Source organism: Mustela nigripes, chromosome 2, assembly GCF_022355385.1.
Source record: "Mustela nigripes isolate SB6536 chromosome 2, MUSNIG.SB6536, whole genome shotgun sequence".
NCBI lineage: Eukaryota > Metazoa > Chordata > Mammalia > Carnivora > Mustelidae > Mustela > Mustela nigripes.
The window spans coordinates 2,921,683-2,934,618 of NC_081558.1; the positions used below are offsets into that span (position 1 = coordinate 2,921,683).

At 55.0% G+C, this 12,936-nt stretch overlaps 2 protein-coding genes across 6 annotated transcripts in view; both read left to right on the forward strand.

Moving 5' to 3' along the window:
- ANKRD24 (ankyrin repeat domain 24) overlaps window positions 1-4,525 on the forward strand; it is a 23,625-nt gene extending 19,100 nt beyond the window's left edge. For all 5 annotated transcript variants that reach the window (XM_059388677.1, XM_059388676.1, XM_059388673.1 and 2 more), the window contains 4 exons: window positions 1,797-1,964; window positions 3,652-3,777; window positions 3,924-3,989; window positions 4,172-4,525. In XM_059388677.1, the coding sequence (XP_059244660.1) occupies window positions 1,797-1,964; window positions 3,652-3,777; window positions 3,924-3,989; window positions 4,172-4,249 (438 nt within the window). In that variant the 3' untranslated portion in view covers window positions 4,250-4,525. The remainder of the gene's footprint in view (window positions 1-1,796; window positions 1,965-3,651; window positions 3,778-3,923; window positions 3,990-4,171) is intronic.
- Window positions 4,526-4,652: 127 nt separating this feature from the next.
- EBI3 (Epstein-Barr virus induced 3) lies at window positions 4,653-12,622 on the forward strand. Its single transcript, XM_059387626.1, has 6 exons — window positions 4,653-4,657; window positions 5,431-5,689; window positions 6,321-6,445; window positions 7,495-7,670; window positions 9,135-9,292; window positions 12,191-12,622. Exons 1-6 carry the CDS (start codon window positions 4,653-4,655, stop codon window positions 12,341-12,343), a joined length of 876 nt encoding a protein of 291 aa, XP_059243609.1. The 3' UTR covers window positions 12,344-12,622.
- Window positions 12,623-12,936: the final 314 nt, after the last annotated feature.

Sequence of the window (12,936 nt, forward strand, 5' to 3'; positions counted from 1 at the left end):
CGGTCTGACCCACAGCCCTGATTCCGGTCCCGTAGACACCTGACCCTGCTAGCATTTCTAGGTGCACGGCTAACCCTGCGGCCATTCTGATCTCTTGGACGTTTCAACTTGTGTTATCTTTTTCAAAACCTTCGGCTGCTTTTAACCTTATCATCTGTCTATCTACTGATCTTTCTTTCTTTCAAGACTTTGTTTATTTGAGAGAGAGAGGGAGAGAGAGAGGGGGCATAAGCAGGACAGAGGGAGAAGCAGGCTCCCTGCTCAGGAGCCTGGGACATGGGACTCGATCTCAGGACCCCAGGATCGTGATCTGAGCTGAAGGCAGACGCTGAACCGAATGAGCCGCCGAGGCGTCCCGACCCCATCATATTTTCTAATGGTTTGTCTGGGAGTACTCCGTGCACCCCAGGGTCACACGAGCTCTCAGACTGATTGCTTTGGTTCCACAGTCGTGCTCATGCTTCGGCGCTAATGGTGTGTATGGTGTGAGGTAGGGATCCATGCCCGCTTGTGGTTTTGTAGGCCGTGAATTGGGCTTTTCGCACTGATGTTTTTTACTGTGACGTCCATTTTCTCTGCTAGCCTGAAAGCTCCCTGTGGTTCTTCTGGCTGTTTAGAGTTTGTCATTTTGCCTCTGGATCATTTTTGATGCTTTAGCCCAAGAGTAGGAGGCTTTTAATCTAATGTTTTGAACATTATTTTTAATCTAACTTTTATTATTTTATTATCATAATTTTGTTTATTTGTTATATTTTATTTATATGTATTTTTATTTTATTATATATTTTAATATATTATTTATTATATTTATTATTATCATAATTTTTAATCTAACATTTTGAACCTAGTAGATTTTGATGCTGAGCTGTTCATTTATTTGAGACCAGGGAATGTGATTATATATATGTGTGTGTGTATATATACACACACACACACATATTTAAGATTTTATTTATTTATTTGACAGAGTGTGGCTCTATTATTGAGCCTCTGCCATCGGCTCAGGTCATGATCCCGGGGTACTCGGATCAAGCCCCGCATCGGGCTCCCTGCTTAGTGGGAAGCCTGCTTCTCCTGCCCCTGCTCCCCCTGCTTGTGTTCCCTCTCTTGCTGAGTCTCACTCTGTCAAATAAATAAATAAAATCTTAAATAAAATAAGAGAGATGTAGCCAGTCTTACTGAGTGGAGCATCTACTTACCCACACTCCCCTGCAACTATTATTTCTACAAAGGCCAATGTCCGATACCCCTCCTCCCCGGGAGGGCCAGTGTTTGCAAAGCTGACATTGCTCTGGTCTTGATATTTTTGTGAAAGTGCAGTCATCAACTTGTGGACATTGGTTTGCTTCTCATCCATGTTCTTCTGGCTTTGTTTTCTTTTGTAAGAAACTGATAAACCTTTACAGCACAGACAAAGGAAGGCTAGTGACAATGACAGTATAGCGCCTTGAACCTCACGTTCCCTGTGCACTGGGCACTCTTGGAAGCACATGTCCGGGATTCGTCCATTTCCTTCTCAGAATTACCCTGCGATGTGGGGGCTGTTGTTACCCTGATTTTACGTATGAGGAAACGGACACAGAGAGGTGAAGTAAGCTGTCCAAGGCCACACAGCTAGCACGTCAGAAGTGTCAGCATGGGTCAGAGTCGTCACCGTGTCTGGGAAGAACCCAGGACCCCCTGAGTTGAACTCCTCAATATCCAATTGGACTGGAATGTCCTCAGGCCAGGGTGGAAGGGTCGGGAGACTCTGGGGTCGCCGTGTCCTCAGGGTCCCGCGTGGGCTTGGGCCACAGGTCCAGAGGGAGGCGTTGTTCATGAAGAGCGAGCGGCACGCCGCCGAGGCCCAGCTGGCCACAGCAGAGCAGCAGCTGCGGGGGCTACGCACGGAGGCCGAGCGGGCACGCCAGGCCCAGAGTCGCGCCCAGGAGGCCCTGGACATGGCCAAGGAGAAGGACAAGAAGGTGCGTCCCCTTTCCCTGCGCTCCCTTGGAGGGGAGGTTCCCACCCAACAGAGGTTGGGGGAAATCCAAGAATGCCCAGATGAACGAGTCTAAGACAATCAGCCCATTTTCTAGATGGGAGACTGAGGTGCAGAGAAGGAAGGAGACAGTTTAGACACATGGGGACTGTTCTAACTATGAATTATAACTGCAGTAACATTTACTGGGCTCTGACTGCATGCTAGGCCCCGAGCTATGTATTTGACACAGACCAGCACATTTAATCGTTGCATCAAGTTCCTGTAAGATCGGTGCTTTTATTGTCCCCAGTTGAAGAAACAAGGCACAGAGAGGGGATGCCACCTCCCCGAGGTTGCACAGCACGCAGAGGTTCAGCCAGCGTTTGGACCCAGGTTCCCAAGTTCTGGTCTTCTGTAATGATGATGGGTGACAGTGGCCCATGGCTATTGAGTTAGGTGGTTTTCACACACTATCGGTTTTAATTTCCCTCTGACCCTGGAAGCCAGAAGGCATTCTTATTCCTGCTTTCTAAATGAGCAAAGCTGAGGCTCTGAGGCACTCTCAGAGTGACGTGTCGGGTTGCGCAGTCACCAGGCAGCACACGTGACTCCCAGAGCCAAGGGCACATTAGTGGAGAGCCCCCCAGCCCTAGCGCACTGTGTGACCTTGGGCAAGTCAGTTGACCTCTCTGAGCCCCCCAGCCCTAGCTCACTGTGTGACTTTGGGCAAGTCAGTCGACCTCTCTGAGCCCATGATCACCTCTTGCAAAACAAAAATAAAGTTGTGGTTGTGATTCTGGTTTATTGGTTGCAGGGACTCTCCCCCTCGCCACAAGTGACACTTGGGTCAGGTCCTTCTCTATTGGGGGGGCGTTGGGGGGCCAAGCAGCATCCCTGACCCCACCCTCTCTATGCCAGAAGCACCCCCAGTTGGGACAGCCACAGACGTCCCCACACATGGCCTGGGGTTCCCCAGGGGCAGAATGGCCCCTGGTTAAGAGCCTCTGATCTGTAGTATAATAACAAAGCCCAGCATTTATTGAGTGCCTGCTGTTTACCAGGTACAGTTTCGATTTAACTTCGGTTCAGAATTACAGTAACCCGCCAAGGTGAGAACCGTGATTCCCCTTCCTTTTCAGATAAGGAAACTGAGGCTCAGAGGGGTTAAATCGTCTCCCCAAGATCCCCTGCAGGAGAGGGGCAGGGAAGGACCCAAACCCAGGGCAACCCGACCCAGCCCCACCAGGCCAGGCTGCTGTGGGCCTCTGTTCCGTCAGCCTCCCCTTCCCAGAGCCCGCAAGAGGGGCTGTGACGGGATCGGCCGGCTTCTGGAAAGAGCCAGAGTCCGTGTTCTCGGCTCTGACGTGTCCGTGAATGGGCGCAGCAGCGCACCCGTGAAATTTCCTGTGCGCGCTCGGAAATGTGGATGCGATTCGATTGTCCTACATCACGAAACACCACTTTTCTTTTGACATTTCTCCCCCAATCACTTTACAAACGTGAAAGCCATTCTTAGCTCACCAGCCAGACTCCCAAGGGCCAAGAGTTCGCTGGCCTCTAGGCTATGACTTTCCCTTGCCTGCCTCCTACCGGGGGAGGTGCTGGACAGGTCCAGTGCCCCCGCCCCCCGCCCCCCGCCCCAGGCTCGGGGTGACTGGAGGTCCCCCCCCCACGTCTCCCCCCACCAGATCACAGAGCTCTCCAAGGAAGTCTTCAGTCTTAAGGAGGCCCTGAAGGACCAGCCGGGGGCCCAGGGCACCGCTGAGGTGGAGGCCCTCCAAGGCCAGGTCAAGGCCTTGCAGGAGCAGCTGAAGGTGAGTTCACAGGCCGGGGAAGGGAAGCGGTTCTGTATTTTAACAGCTGTTGCACTGGCACGTGGGCTTTGGGTGCAAAGGGGGGGCTTTGGGCATGTTTTGGGGGGGAGCCTGCTTTTCCAAGGACCTCTTCCCCATGCTCACAGGAGGCTGCCAGGGACCACAGCGCAGTGGTGGCCTTGTACAGGAGCCACCTCCTGTACGCCATTCAGGTGAGTCATGCCAGGCCCCCAGCACTCGGGCCTGTCCTTCCGTCTGTATGGTGGGGGGCTGGTGGTGCCAGGGGTAGGGGGGGTTCATGGCCTTGCAGGGGTGGGGAGGGAGGGAATAGGGAAGCCAGAACAGGAGTGCCCAGGCATATTCTCTCTCTCTCTTTCTGCTTCCCCCATCCCAGGGTCAAATGGATGAAGATGTGCAGAGGATCCTGAACCAGATCCTACAGATGCAAAGGCTCCAAGCTCAGGGCCGCTGAGCACCGCGGTGCTGCCCCCCCCACCCCCGGTTCCTGCGCAGGGCATTCGGGCCCCCGCGGTCACGTTCCAAGCCCAGACACCCGCTGGGCCTGCTCAACTGTACTTGGCTGCGTCCACCACCCCATTGGTCCCTGCGTGCATTGGCTGGGGTCGACCCCAGCCCTGACTGTGCCCCCCCCCGGCCCTGGCCAGAGAACCCGCGAGCCCCCGCGTCCATGTCCCATCCTGTCTGTCCTATAGCCGGGCAGCACCCCGGACCCCAGGAATAAAAGTTCTCAGAGCGGAGGACGAACGTGTATGGTCTGATCGCTGGGTGCCCCCCACCCCCGTGGAGCAGGACTCGCAGCTGAGGCCCCCATCTCGCACATCCACACCTCAGGCCCCCGAATGAGGGCTATGTTCATGTCGTAGAAAGTCAGAAGGGGCGACCAGAAGTCCATGAGGAGCAAACCGTCCCATGGCTAAGGGAAGACAGCGTCCAAGTCTGCACGCCCTGAGTCTCCTCGCCCTAAATCCAGCCCCACCGGGAGTCTCCCACTCCCAGCCTCCCTGCCCTTGGGCAAGTCCCCTGAAATCCCCTGGGGCTGCTTGGCTCTTTCCAGCCCGGGTGGGGGCGGTAGGAATGTGGCCCTTCCCCGGGGTTTCCTTGAGCGTCCAGGGAAAGCACAGCATCTGGAGGGGCTCAGCCTGTCCCTTGGCGTCCCTGTGGCTCAGAGAAGGTCCCACAGGTGGGGCTGCTTCCCCAGGGCCCTGTATGTCTCTGTCTCTGTGGCCTGGAGTGTGGAGGGCTGGCCAGGGTGGGTCCCCACCCCTGCGGCCGGGCGGTGAGTAAAGGGGTGATTTTTGTGTCCTGCCTGCGCCTCTCTTCAAACTGTGTCTCTCTGTCTCTCTGTCTCTCTTCCGTTTCTGCTGCTGGCTCCCAGGCTCCCGTCTCTGTCTCTGTCCCCCTTTCTCTGTGTCGCTGTGTCGCTACCCGCACTGGTCTTGCTCATCCTTCCCCTGTCCTCTCCCCCCTCCCGGGGTTTCCCCGTCCCTGTCCTCCTGCAGCCGGAAGGAAGGACTTACAGTCAGACTGCTGTGGGAAAGGCCACGGGGACGCCACTTCTCTCTTTCGAGGCCTCCTCTCCCACCCCCGTCCCCAGGGTCTCCAGAACCCCGCGCCCAGCCACGACAGGTGAAGGGACCAGGGCTCCTTGGCCACCCCCGCCCAGCTCTCCGCCGGCTCCGCAAACCGGCCAGGGAGTCAGACCCGGGCAAGGGGAAGTGGAGGCTTTGACCCGGCGGGGGCTGTGCTTCCCCCTCGGGTGGGACCCGCGTCCCCTGGCTCCCCGAGGAGCTCCCTGCCCCAGCTCCTGACAGCACAGCCCGTGGACTCATGGTCTCAAGACTTCTGGTGCTCGCCCTCTGGGTGGGCGGCTTACCGTGCAGTGGGAAAGAAGGTACGTGGGACGCTCTGGGGCCGGGGGTCTGGCGCCGAGGGACGCGACCTGGGGACTGGAGTCGGACTGTCCACCATGGAGTATTCTGGGCTGGGGTGGGAGCTCACACACCTGTTGGATAACCCACGGGTGGGAGGGGGTTACCGTCGCATTGCACAGATGGGGAAACCGAGACACAGAGGACCAGTCCTGCTGCAAAGTGACATTAGGAAGTGGCAGCCACAGCGGGGACAGAGGGAGAGGGAGGGAGAGACTGAGACATTTTAATTACACGCATTCATTCCATGCGCTTCTGAACAAAGCTGCTAGGAAGAGAGGCTGCATGGAGACGGCTCCCTCCCACCGGGGCTCCCCGACACCCACGTCACCCCTGTGTGGCTCCTTAAACCTCAGTTTTCCCATCTGGAAAATAGGCTAATACCCCCTGCCTTCGCAGGTTGTAGTGGAGGCCAGAGATGAGGCAGCTGCCTTCCATTTACATATTCATTGGCTACACAAACTTTTATTAGGCGCCTACTGTGTGTCCAGTGCCTCCGGCTGGCAGGGAGGCTGGGGCCAGTCTGCCTAGGGCTGGGACAATCCTGGGGCTGGTTGGAAGCTCACGAGGCTCCCTCCCTCTTCTTGGCCCCAGCAGTGCCCCCCCCAGCCCAGGGTGAGGTGCCGGGCCTCTAGGTACCCAGTCGCTGTGGATTGCTCCTGGACCCTGCCGCCCGCTCCGCACTCCGCCGCGCCCACATCCTTCATTGCCACGTACAGGTGAGAGCGCCCGGGAGGTCTGACGCTGGGGCCGGGACCGCGGGAGGCCTAGCGAGCACCCTTCAGGATGCGGGAGCAGCACGGGCCCACAGAGATACACTTCCTAAAATACAGCCTGCGGGTCACATGCAGAGTTCAAACCCTTCCAGAAGCCGCGTTTGAAAAGGAAAGAGAAGTGACGTTGCTTTTAACGTTTTGCTTCTCAGCATTCCAAATATTTGTTTAATAAGATCGAATGTAGCTTAACACGCTTACAGGCAGTTTACACGTTTCAATTCATAATAGAAAGTAATATTATGCAGTGGGATTAAAGCAGGATCATGTCAACACGTAACCAACATGTTAAATGAGTATTTTACATTCTCTCCAAACTAAGTCTGAAACTCCACATGCCTTTCACACACAAAGCACTTTTCAACTCACGCGCTAAGTTTTCCCTGGGAATTCTTGGTTTCTGATTAGATTTTATGAAATCTGTGGGTGGGAAGAGTCACCCACCTGGGTGGTCCAGTCCAACTCTGCCACGTTTTCTGACCGCCAGGAACTTGATCTTGAGGGTTGATAAAATAAATCGAAAGCCGCACTTGGTTGCACCAGCCACACTTTGAACGGCAGACAGCCACTTGTGGCCAGGGACTACTGCCTCCCACCCAGCAGTCAGAGCACGTGGAATGTTCTGGAAGGCTGTATGTGCAGCACAGAGCTTGTCTCTAGAGTCTGAGATCTCGGGGTCTCCGAACTCCCGACAGTCAGTATCTTATTATTTCAGAATCTGTGGGTCTGTGGACCTCGGAATGTTGGAATTCTAAGGCTGGAATGTTGACATTCCAGAAACCTGTAGTATCTGGACCCTAGCATCTCTGCGTGGGACATTCCCCTGACCCTGGGTCTGCACAGGACCCCTGATGTTGGGGTGAAGGCTCCCTTGGGGTCATACAGCCAACAGCAGGATCCCAGCCTGTGGTCCTTGAGTGCCATCCACATGGGTCCAAGACACAGGCCAGCCCATGGGAAATGCTGAGGCCCTCACGCTGCCTCTGTGTGTCCAGGCTTGGAGTGGCTGCCCACGGGGAGAGCAGGCCCTGCCTCCAGCCGACCCCTGAGGCCGCCAGCTGCATCATCCCGGACGTCCAGATGTTCTCCATGGTGCCTTATATACTCAACGTCACGATGCTTCAGCCCTGGCCCAGCAGCAGCTTTGTGCCCTTCGTTCCAGAGCATATCAGTGAGTGCAGACAGCAGCGTGGGGCGGGGGGCCCTCTGGCTCCTGCCCCTCCCAGCTCTCACCACTCACCCCTGCGCATCCATCCTGGGTCGTTTGGCTCCACCTTTGCGTTTCTCCAAGGAGGTGCCCACTTCTCCCCACACTGAGCCTCCCAACATGCCCAGCCTCCATCTTCACTTGGAGCGGCTCAATCCCTTTCCCGTCCTATCCTTGCCCCGACTATCCGCCCTCCCAACAGTGACCACCAGAGGGCACCCACGAGCACCCGAATCCTGTCCCACCCTCCTCCCTCCTCAGCCCTTCATAGCTCCCACCTACCTGGGGCAAAAACCCAAGTCCTCCCCAAGGCCCCCAAAACTTTGCACGATTTGCCTTGTCCCCTCCCTACCGTCCCCTTCTCCCTCTGTCTTCCTCCCTCACCTGCTCCAGCCACATATGCTTCCTCTGTTCCTCCAACACATCAGGCAGGTCCTGCCCCAGGACCTTTGCACAGGCTGTGCCCTCTGCCTGGAGCGCTCTTCCAGACCTCCACACAGTTCACTCCACCACGTCCTTCACATCTACTCAGAGGTCATCTCAGTGAGCCCTCCCCCGAGCACCTTATTAAAGACTGCGGACCCTCATATGTTGCTGATATATGCATCATACTAAGAAAGTCTAGTAGTCCCTCAGAGACTTAAACGTACGTAATCATATAAGCCAGCAATTCCAATTCTAGCTGTATACCCCAGAGAAGTGAAATCATGTGTACTCAGAAACTTGTTTGCTAATGTTCACGGCAATATAATCCATAACAGACCAAAAGCAGAAACAACACAAGGGTCCATCAGCAGATGAATGGGTACCCGAAACCGGCTCCGTCCGTATTATGGAACATTTGGTCATGAACAGGAGCGAGGTGCCCCCATGTGCTGCCCCCGGGGGCGGACCCCAAGCCCACAATGCTCAGGGAGGGAACCAGACACAGAAGGACACACAGGGTGGGAGTCCACGGGTGTGATACGTCCAGAACAGGCTCCTCCGTGGATGGGAAGGGGGCTCAGGGGGGCTGGGGACAGGGATGGGGGTGATGGCTGATGGGGTGGGGCTTCTTTCTGGGGTGATGGAATGTTCTAGAGTTAAATAGAGGCGAGGTTGCACAACTCTGAATGTCCCACAACCGCTGCACTGTACGTTTGACAAGGTGAGTTTTGCACTATGCGAATTACGTCTCAAAACACTGAAGCCACTCTTCTTGCCCTGTTGATTTTTCTTCCCTGTGCTTGATGACCCATGGATTTGCTGCTTGATTCTTGTCTTTTGCACTGAGCGCCAAGAGGACGGGGTGGGGTTTGTGTGGGTCACTGCCGTGTCCCCAGCGTCCAGGACGCTGCTGGACACTCAGTGGACAATAAATACACGTTAGTTGATTGGATGAAGGAGCGAACCTACCAGCCCTGACCTTACGTCCTGCTTGTCCATCAGTTAAACCGGACCCTCCAGAAGGCGTCCGCCTGAGCCCCCTCCCCGGGCAGCGGCTGTGGGTGCAGTGGGAACCCCCCCGGTCCTGGCCCTTCCCGGAGATCTTCGCACTCAAGTACAGAATCCGGTATAAGCATCACAGATCGCCCCGCTTCCGCCAGGTGAGGAGGGCGAGGGGAGGCGGCGGGAGGGCGTCCTGGGGCGTGGGGACAGCATGTGCGGAGGTGCACTGGGGCCTCAAATGCAGCCGTGGCCAACTCACAGGCAGCCCAGAGCTGGGACTCCCGGCTGTCCACCCAAAAGGACAGCAGATGGGAGCTTGCACAAATGCTTGTACACCCGTGTTCACAGCAGCTCCATTCACAGCAGCTGAAAGGCGGAAACTCCCCAAATGTCTGTCAACAGCAGAGTAGAAAAACACATGTATCCACCCACGCGCGGGCTCGTCACTCGGCGGAACCAGGGCGAGGCGTCAACAGGCGATGCCCGGGGACGGACCGAGCCCACAGTGCTCAGGGAGGGAACCAGACACAGAAGGCCACACAGCATGTGTTCATTGATTCCATTTATGGGAAACGTCCAGAACAGGCACATCCTGGGACTGGAAGGGGGTTCTGGCTGCCAGGGGCTGGGGAGGAGGTGGAGAGAGACAGCAGATGGTTGCGTGACTTCCTTTTGGGGTGATGGAATGTTCTGGAACTAGAAGGAGGTGATGATTGCACAACATGACGAATATACTCAATGCCCCAGATTCTCCTTCTTCATTGGTCAATTTTATGTCATGTCAATTTCACCTTGACTGAAAACAAATACATTGTTTACATTTTCACACGGGAAAAGATACATACCGCAAGGGTAGTGCTGAGCACCTCCCAGTGAGCTGTGCAGAGGCCGACCCCAGAGCTGCGGGCTTGGAGGGCATAGGCTTCTGCAGCCCGACCCACGGGACTTTCTGGGCCGATAGAAATGTCCTACGGGAAGAAGAAGAAAAAAAATAAAAAATAAATAAAAAAATAAATGAAATCTTTGAGAAAGAAAAAAAAAAAAAAAAAAAGAAATGTCCTACGGACTAAAATTGGTCTTTGCCGAGCAAGGACAACGTGGCAGGCAGCCAAGGAGCTGGCTTTTATGTTTAAGCAAGTGTGCCTTCATTTGCTTTTAAATATTTTTGCAATTTATTTTTATTTTTATACATATAACGTTTTGTTTCTTTGATGGTATCTTTTAAAGATTTTACTTTTAAGTAATCCCGACGTGCAACATGGGCCTCACACTCACAACCCCAAGATCAAGAGTCACGTGCTCCCGGCATCTGGCGGTCACTGTCGGGCAAGCATCTGACTCTTGGTTTTGGCTCAGGTTGTGATCTCAGGGCGGTGAGATCGAGCCCCGCATCAGGCTCCGTGCTCAGCAGAGTCAGCTTAAGATTTTCTCTTCCTCTCCCTCTGCCCCTCCCCGCCTTCCTCTTCTGCACGTGCCCGCTCTCTCTCAAACAAACAACAACAAAAAGTCGCACATTCTACCAGCTGAGCCAGCCGGGATCCCCTATTTTTTTTTTTTTTTTGCAATCTTTTAAATGGTGAGAATGGGGGTGATATTTTTTATTTTTTAAATTTTATTTATTTATTTGCTTTGAAAGATCCCATCTATTTATTTGACAGAGAGAGATCACAAGTAGGCAGAGAGGCAGGCAGAGAGAGAGGAAGGGAAGCAGGCCCCCTGCTGAGCAGAGAGCCTGATGTGGGGCTCGATCCCAGGACCCTGAGATCATGACCTGAGCTGAAGGCAGAGGCCCATCCCACTGAGCCACACAGGCACCCCGTGGGTGATTTTTTTTTTAAAAGATTTTATTTATTTATTTGACAGACCGAGATCACAAGTAGGCAGAGAGGCAGGCAGAGAGAGAGAGAGAGGAGGAAGCAGGCTCCTCGAGGAACAGAGAGCCTGATGTGGGGCTCGATCCCAGGACCCTGGGATCCTGACCTGAGCTGAAGGCAGAGGCTTTAACCCACTGAGCCACCCAGGCGCCCCGTGATTTTTAAAAAAAGATTTATTTTTTTATTTTAGGGAGAGAGATTGTGTGCTGGGGGAGGGGAAGAGGGAGAGGTCTCCAGCAGACCCCCCACCGAGCCCTGAACAGGGAGCCCTTGGTGTTATAGACCTACCTAGCACCACCCTAAGATCATGACCTGCGCCCAAACCAAGAGTCAGACCCTTAAATGACTGTAAATAGTTTTTACAATTTTTAGATTGAGACAGAATTCACATGCCGTAAAATTCATAAAAAGTGTACAAGGCAGTGGCCTGGAGCGTCTTCGCAGGGTTATGCAATCGTTTAATCTAAACGGACAGCGTAAACCACCACATCCGGCTGCCGTGGGATGACCCAGGGCAGAGCGGGTCAGGGGACAGTCAGATCTGGGGTCAGGATGTTGGGGAGGCTCTGGGACATCAGAAGAAACAGGAGTCAGGCGAGAGACCCCAGCGTCAGTAGGGGGGAAGGTGCGAGGCAGGGGTGGGATGAACCGCTCGCTGTGGGGTGGCCAATTTGAAGCCTTCCCGCCGCCTCTGGTCTGCACCTGGCCCCAGGACGCTTTAGGGCAGGGGGTCTGCTGGATTGTGTCGGAGCTAGAGGAAGGGGCTGTGAGTCTGACGGGCCGGCGTGTACAGGAGAGCCGTGCTCCTGGCCGGCAGGCGGTCTGTAAGAATCGGCGGGCCCTGGAAGGGGCAGTGCCTCCCTGGTCACCAAGTTGCGGCAGAAGCAGAACGGAGTATGCCGAAGACTTAAAAACAAGTTTACTAGAGCGGGGCGGTGGGGAGGGAAGCCGATCGCAGAGGATGTGGCCGGGGCCTGGAGGAGCAGGAGGCGGGTGTTGGGGATGGGGGTCTCTGTGGTCCACAGAGGTGTCCTGAAATGGGTGGCTCGGGGCGGGGTCGAGGACCAGGAAGGACCGACGATGTGGAGGGGGCCGTGCGGGCAGCTTGTTAAGATGGAGCAGGGGGTCCAGAGCTCCAGTCTCCTCGTTCCCACTGACCTGGCCCCTCTTTTCTGCTCTCAGGTAGGGCCAATTGAAGCCACATCCTTCACCCTTAGGGTTGTGAGACCCCAAGCCAGGTACTGCATCCAGGTGGCTGCTCAGGACCTTACCGACTACGGGGAAATGAGTGACTGGAGTCTCCCTGCTGCTGCCTCCATGCCCATGGGCAAATAGTGAGGCTTCCCAGACCCCGCCCCGCCCAGAAGACGGGCTGGGTCCTTGACGTCCGCCCCCCACTGCCACCCACTCAAGAACGGATGGGACCCAACCGGCCTGGGGTCGCTGCTGCCGGGTTGCTGGGCCACTTCCAACAAATGACTTTGCCTTTCTGAGCCTCAGTTTGTCAATCTGTGCAATGGGGATGTACTTCTTCCTTGGACCGCAGTGCAGGGCCCTGTGAACTGTGAACCCGAGAGGTTTTTTATTGTGTAACTAAAAAAGATTGTTGCTGGACTCAGGACTCCTCCTCCTTTCATTTTTAAAAAAGATCTTATTATTGGGGCACCTGGGTGGCTCAGTCGTTAAGCGTCTGCCTTTGGCTCAGGTCATGATCCCGGGGTCCTGGCATCGAGCCCCTGCATCAGGCTCCCTGCTCCGCGGGAAGCCTGCTTCTCCCTCTCCCACTCCCCCTGCTTTGTGTTCCCTCTCTCGCTGTCCCTTTCTCTGTCAAATAAATAAATAAACTCTTTTTTAAAAATTAAAAATTTTTATTTATTTATTTGAGAGAGTGAGCTCCAGTGGGGGGCGGGGTGCAGAGGGAGAAGCGG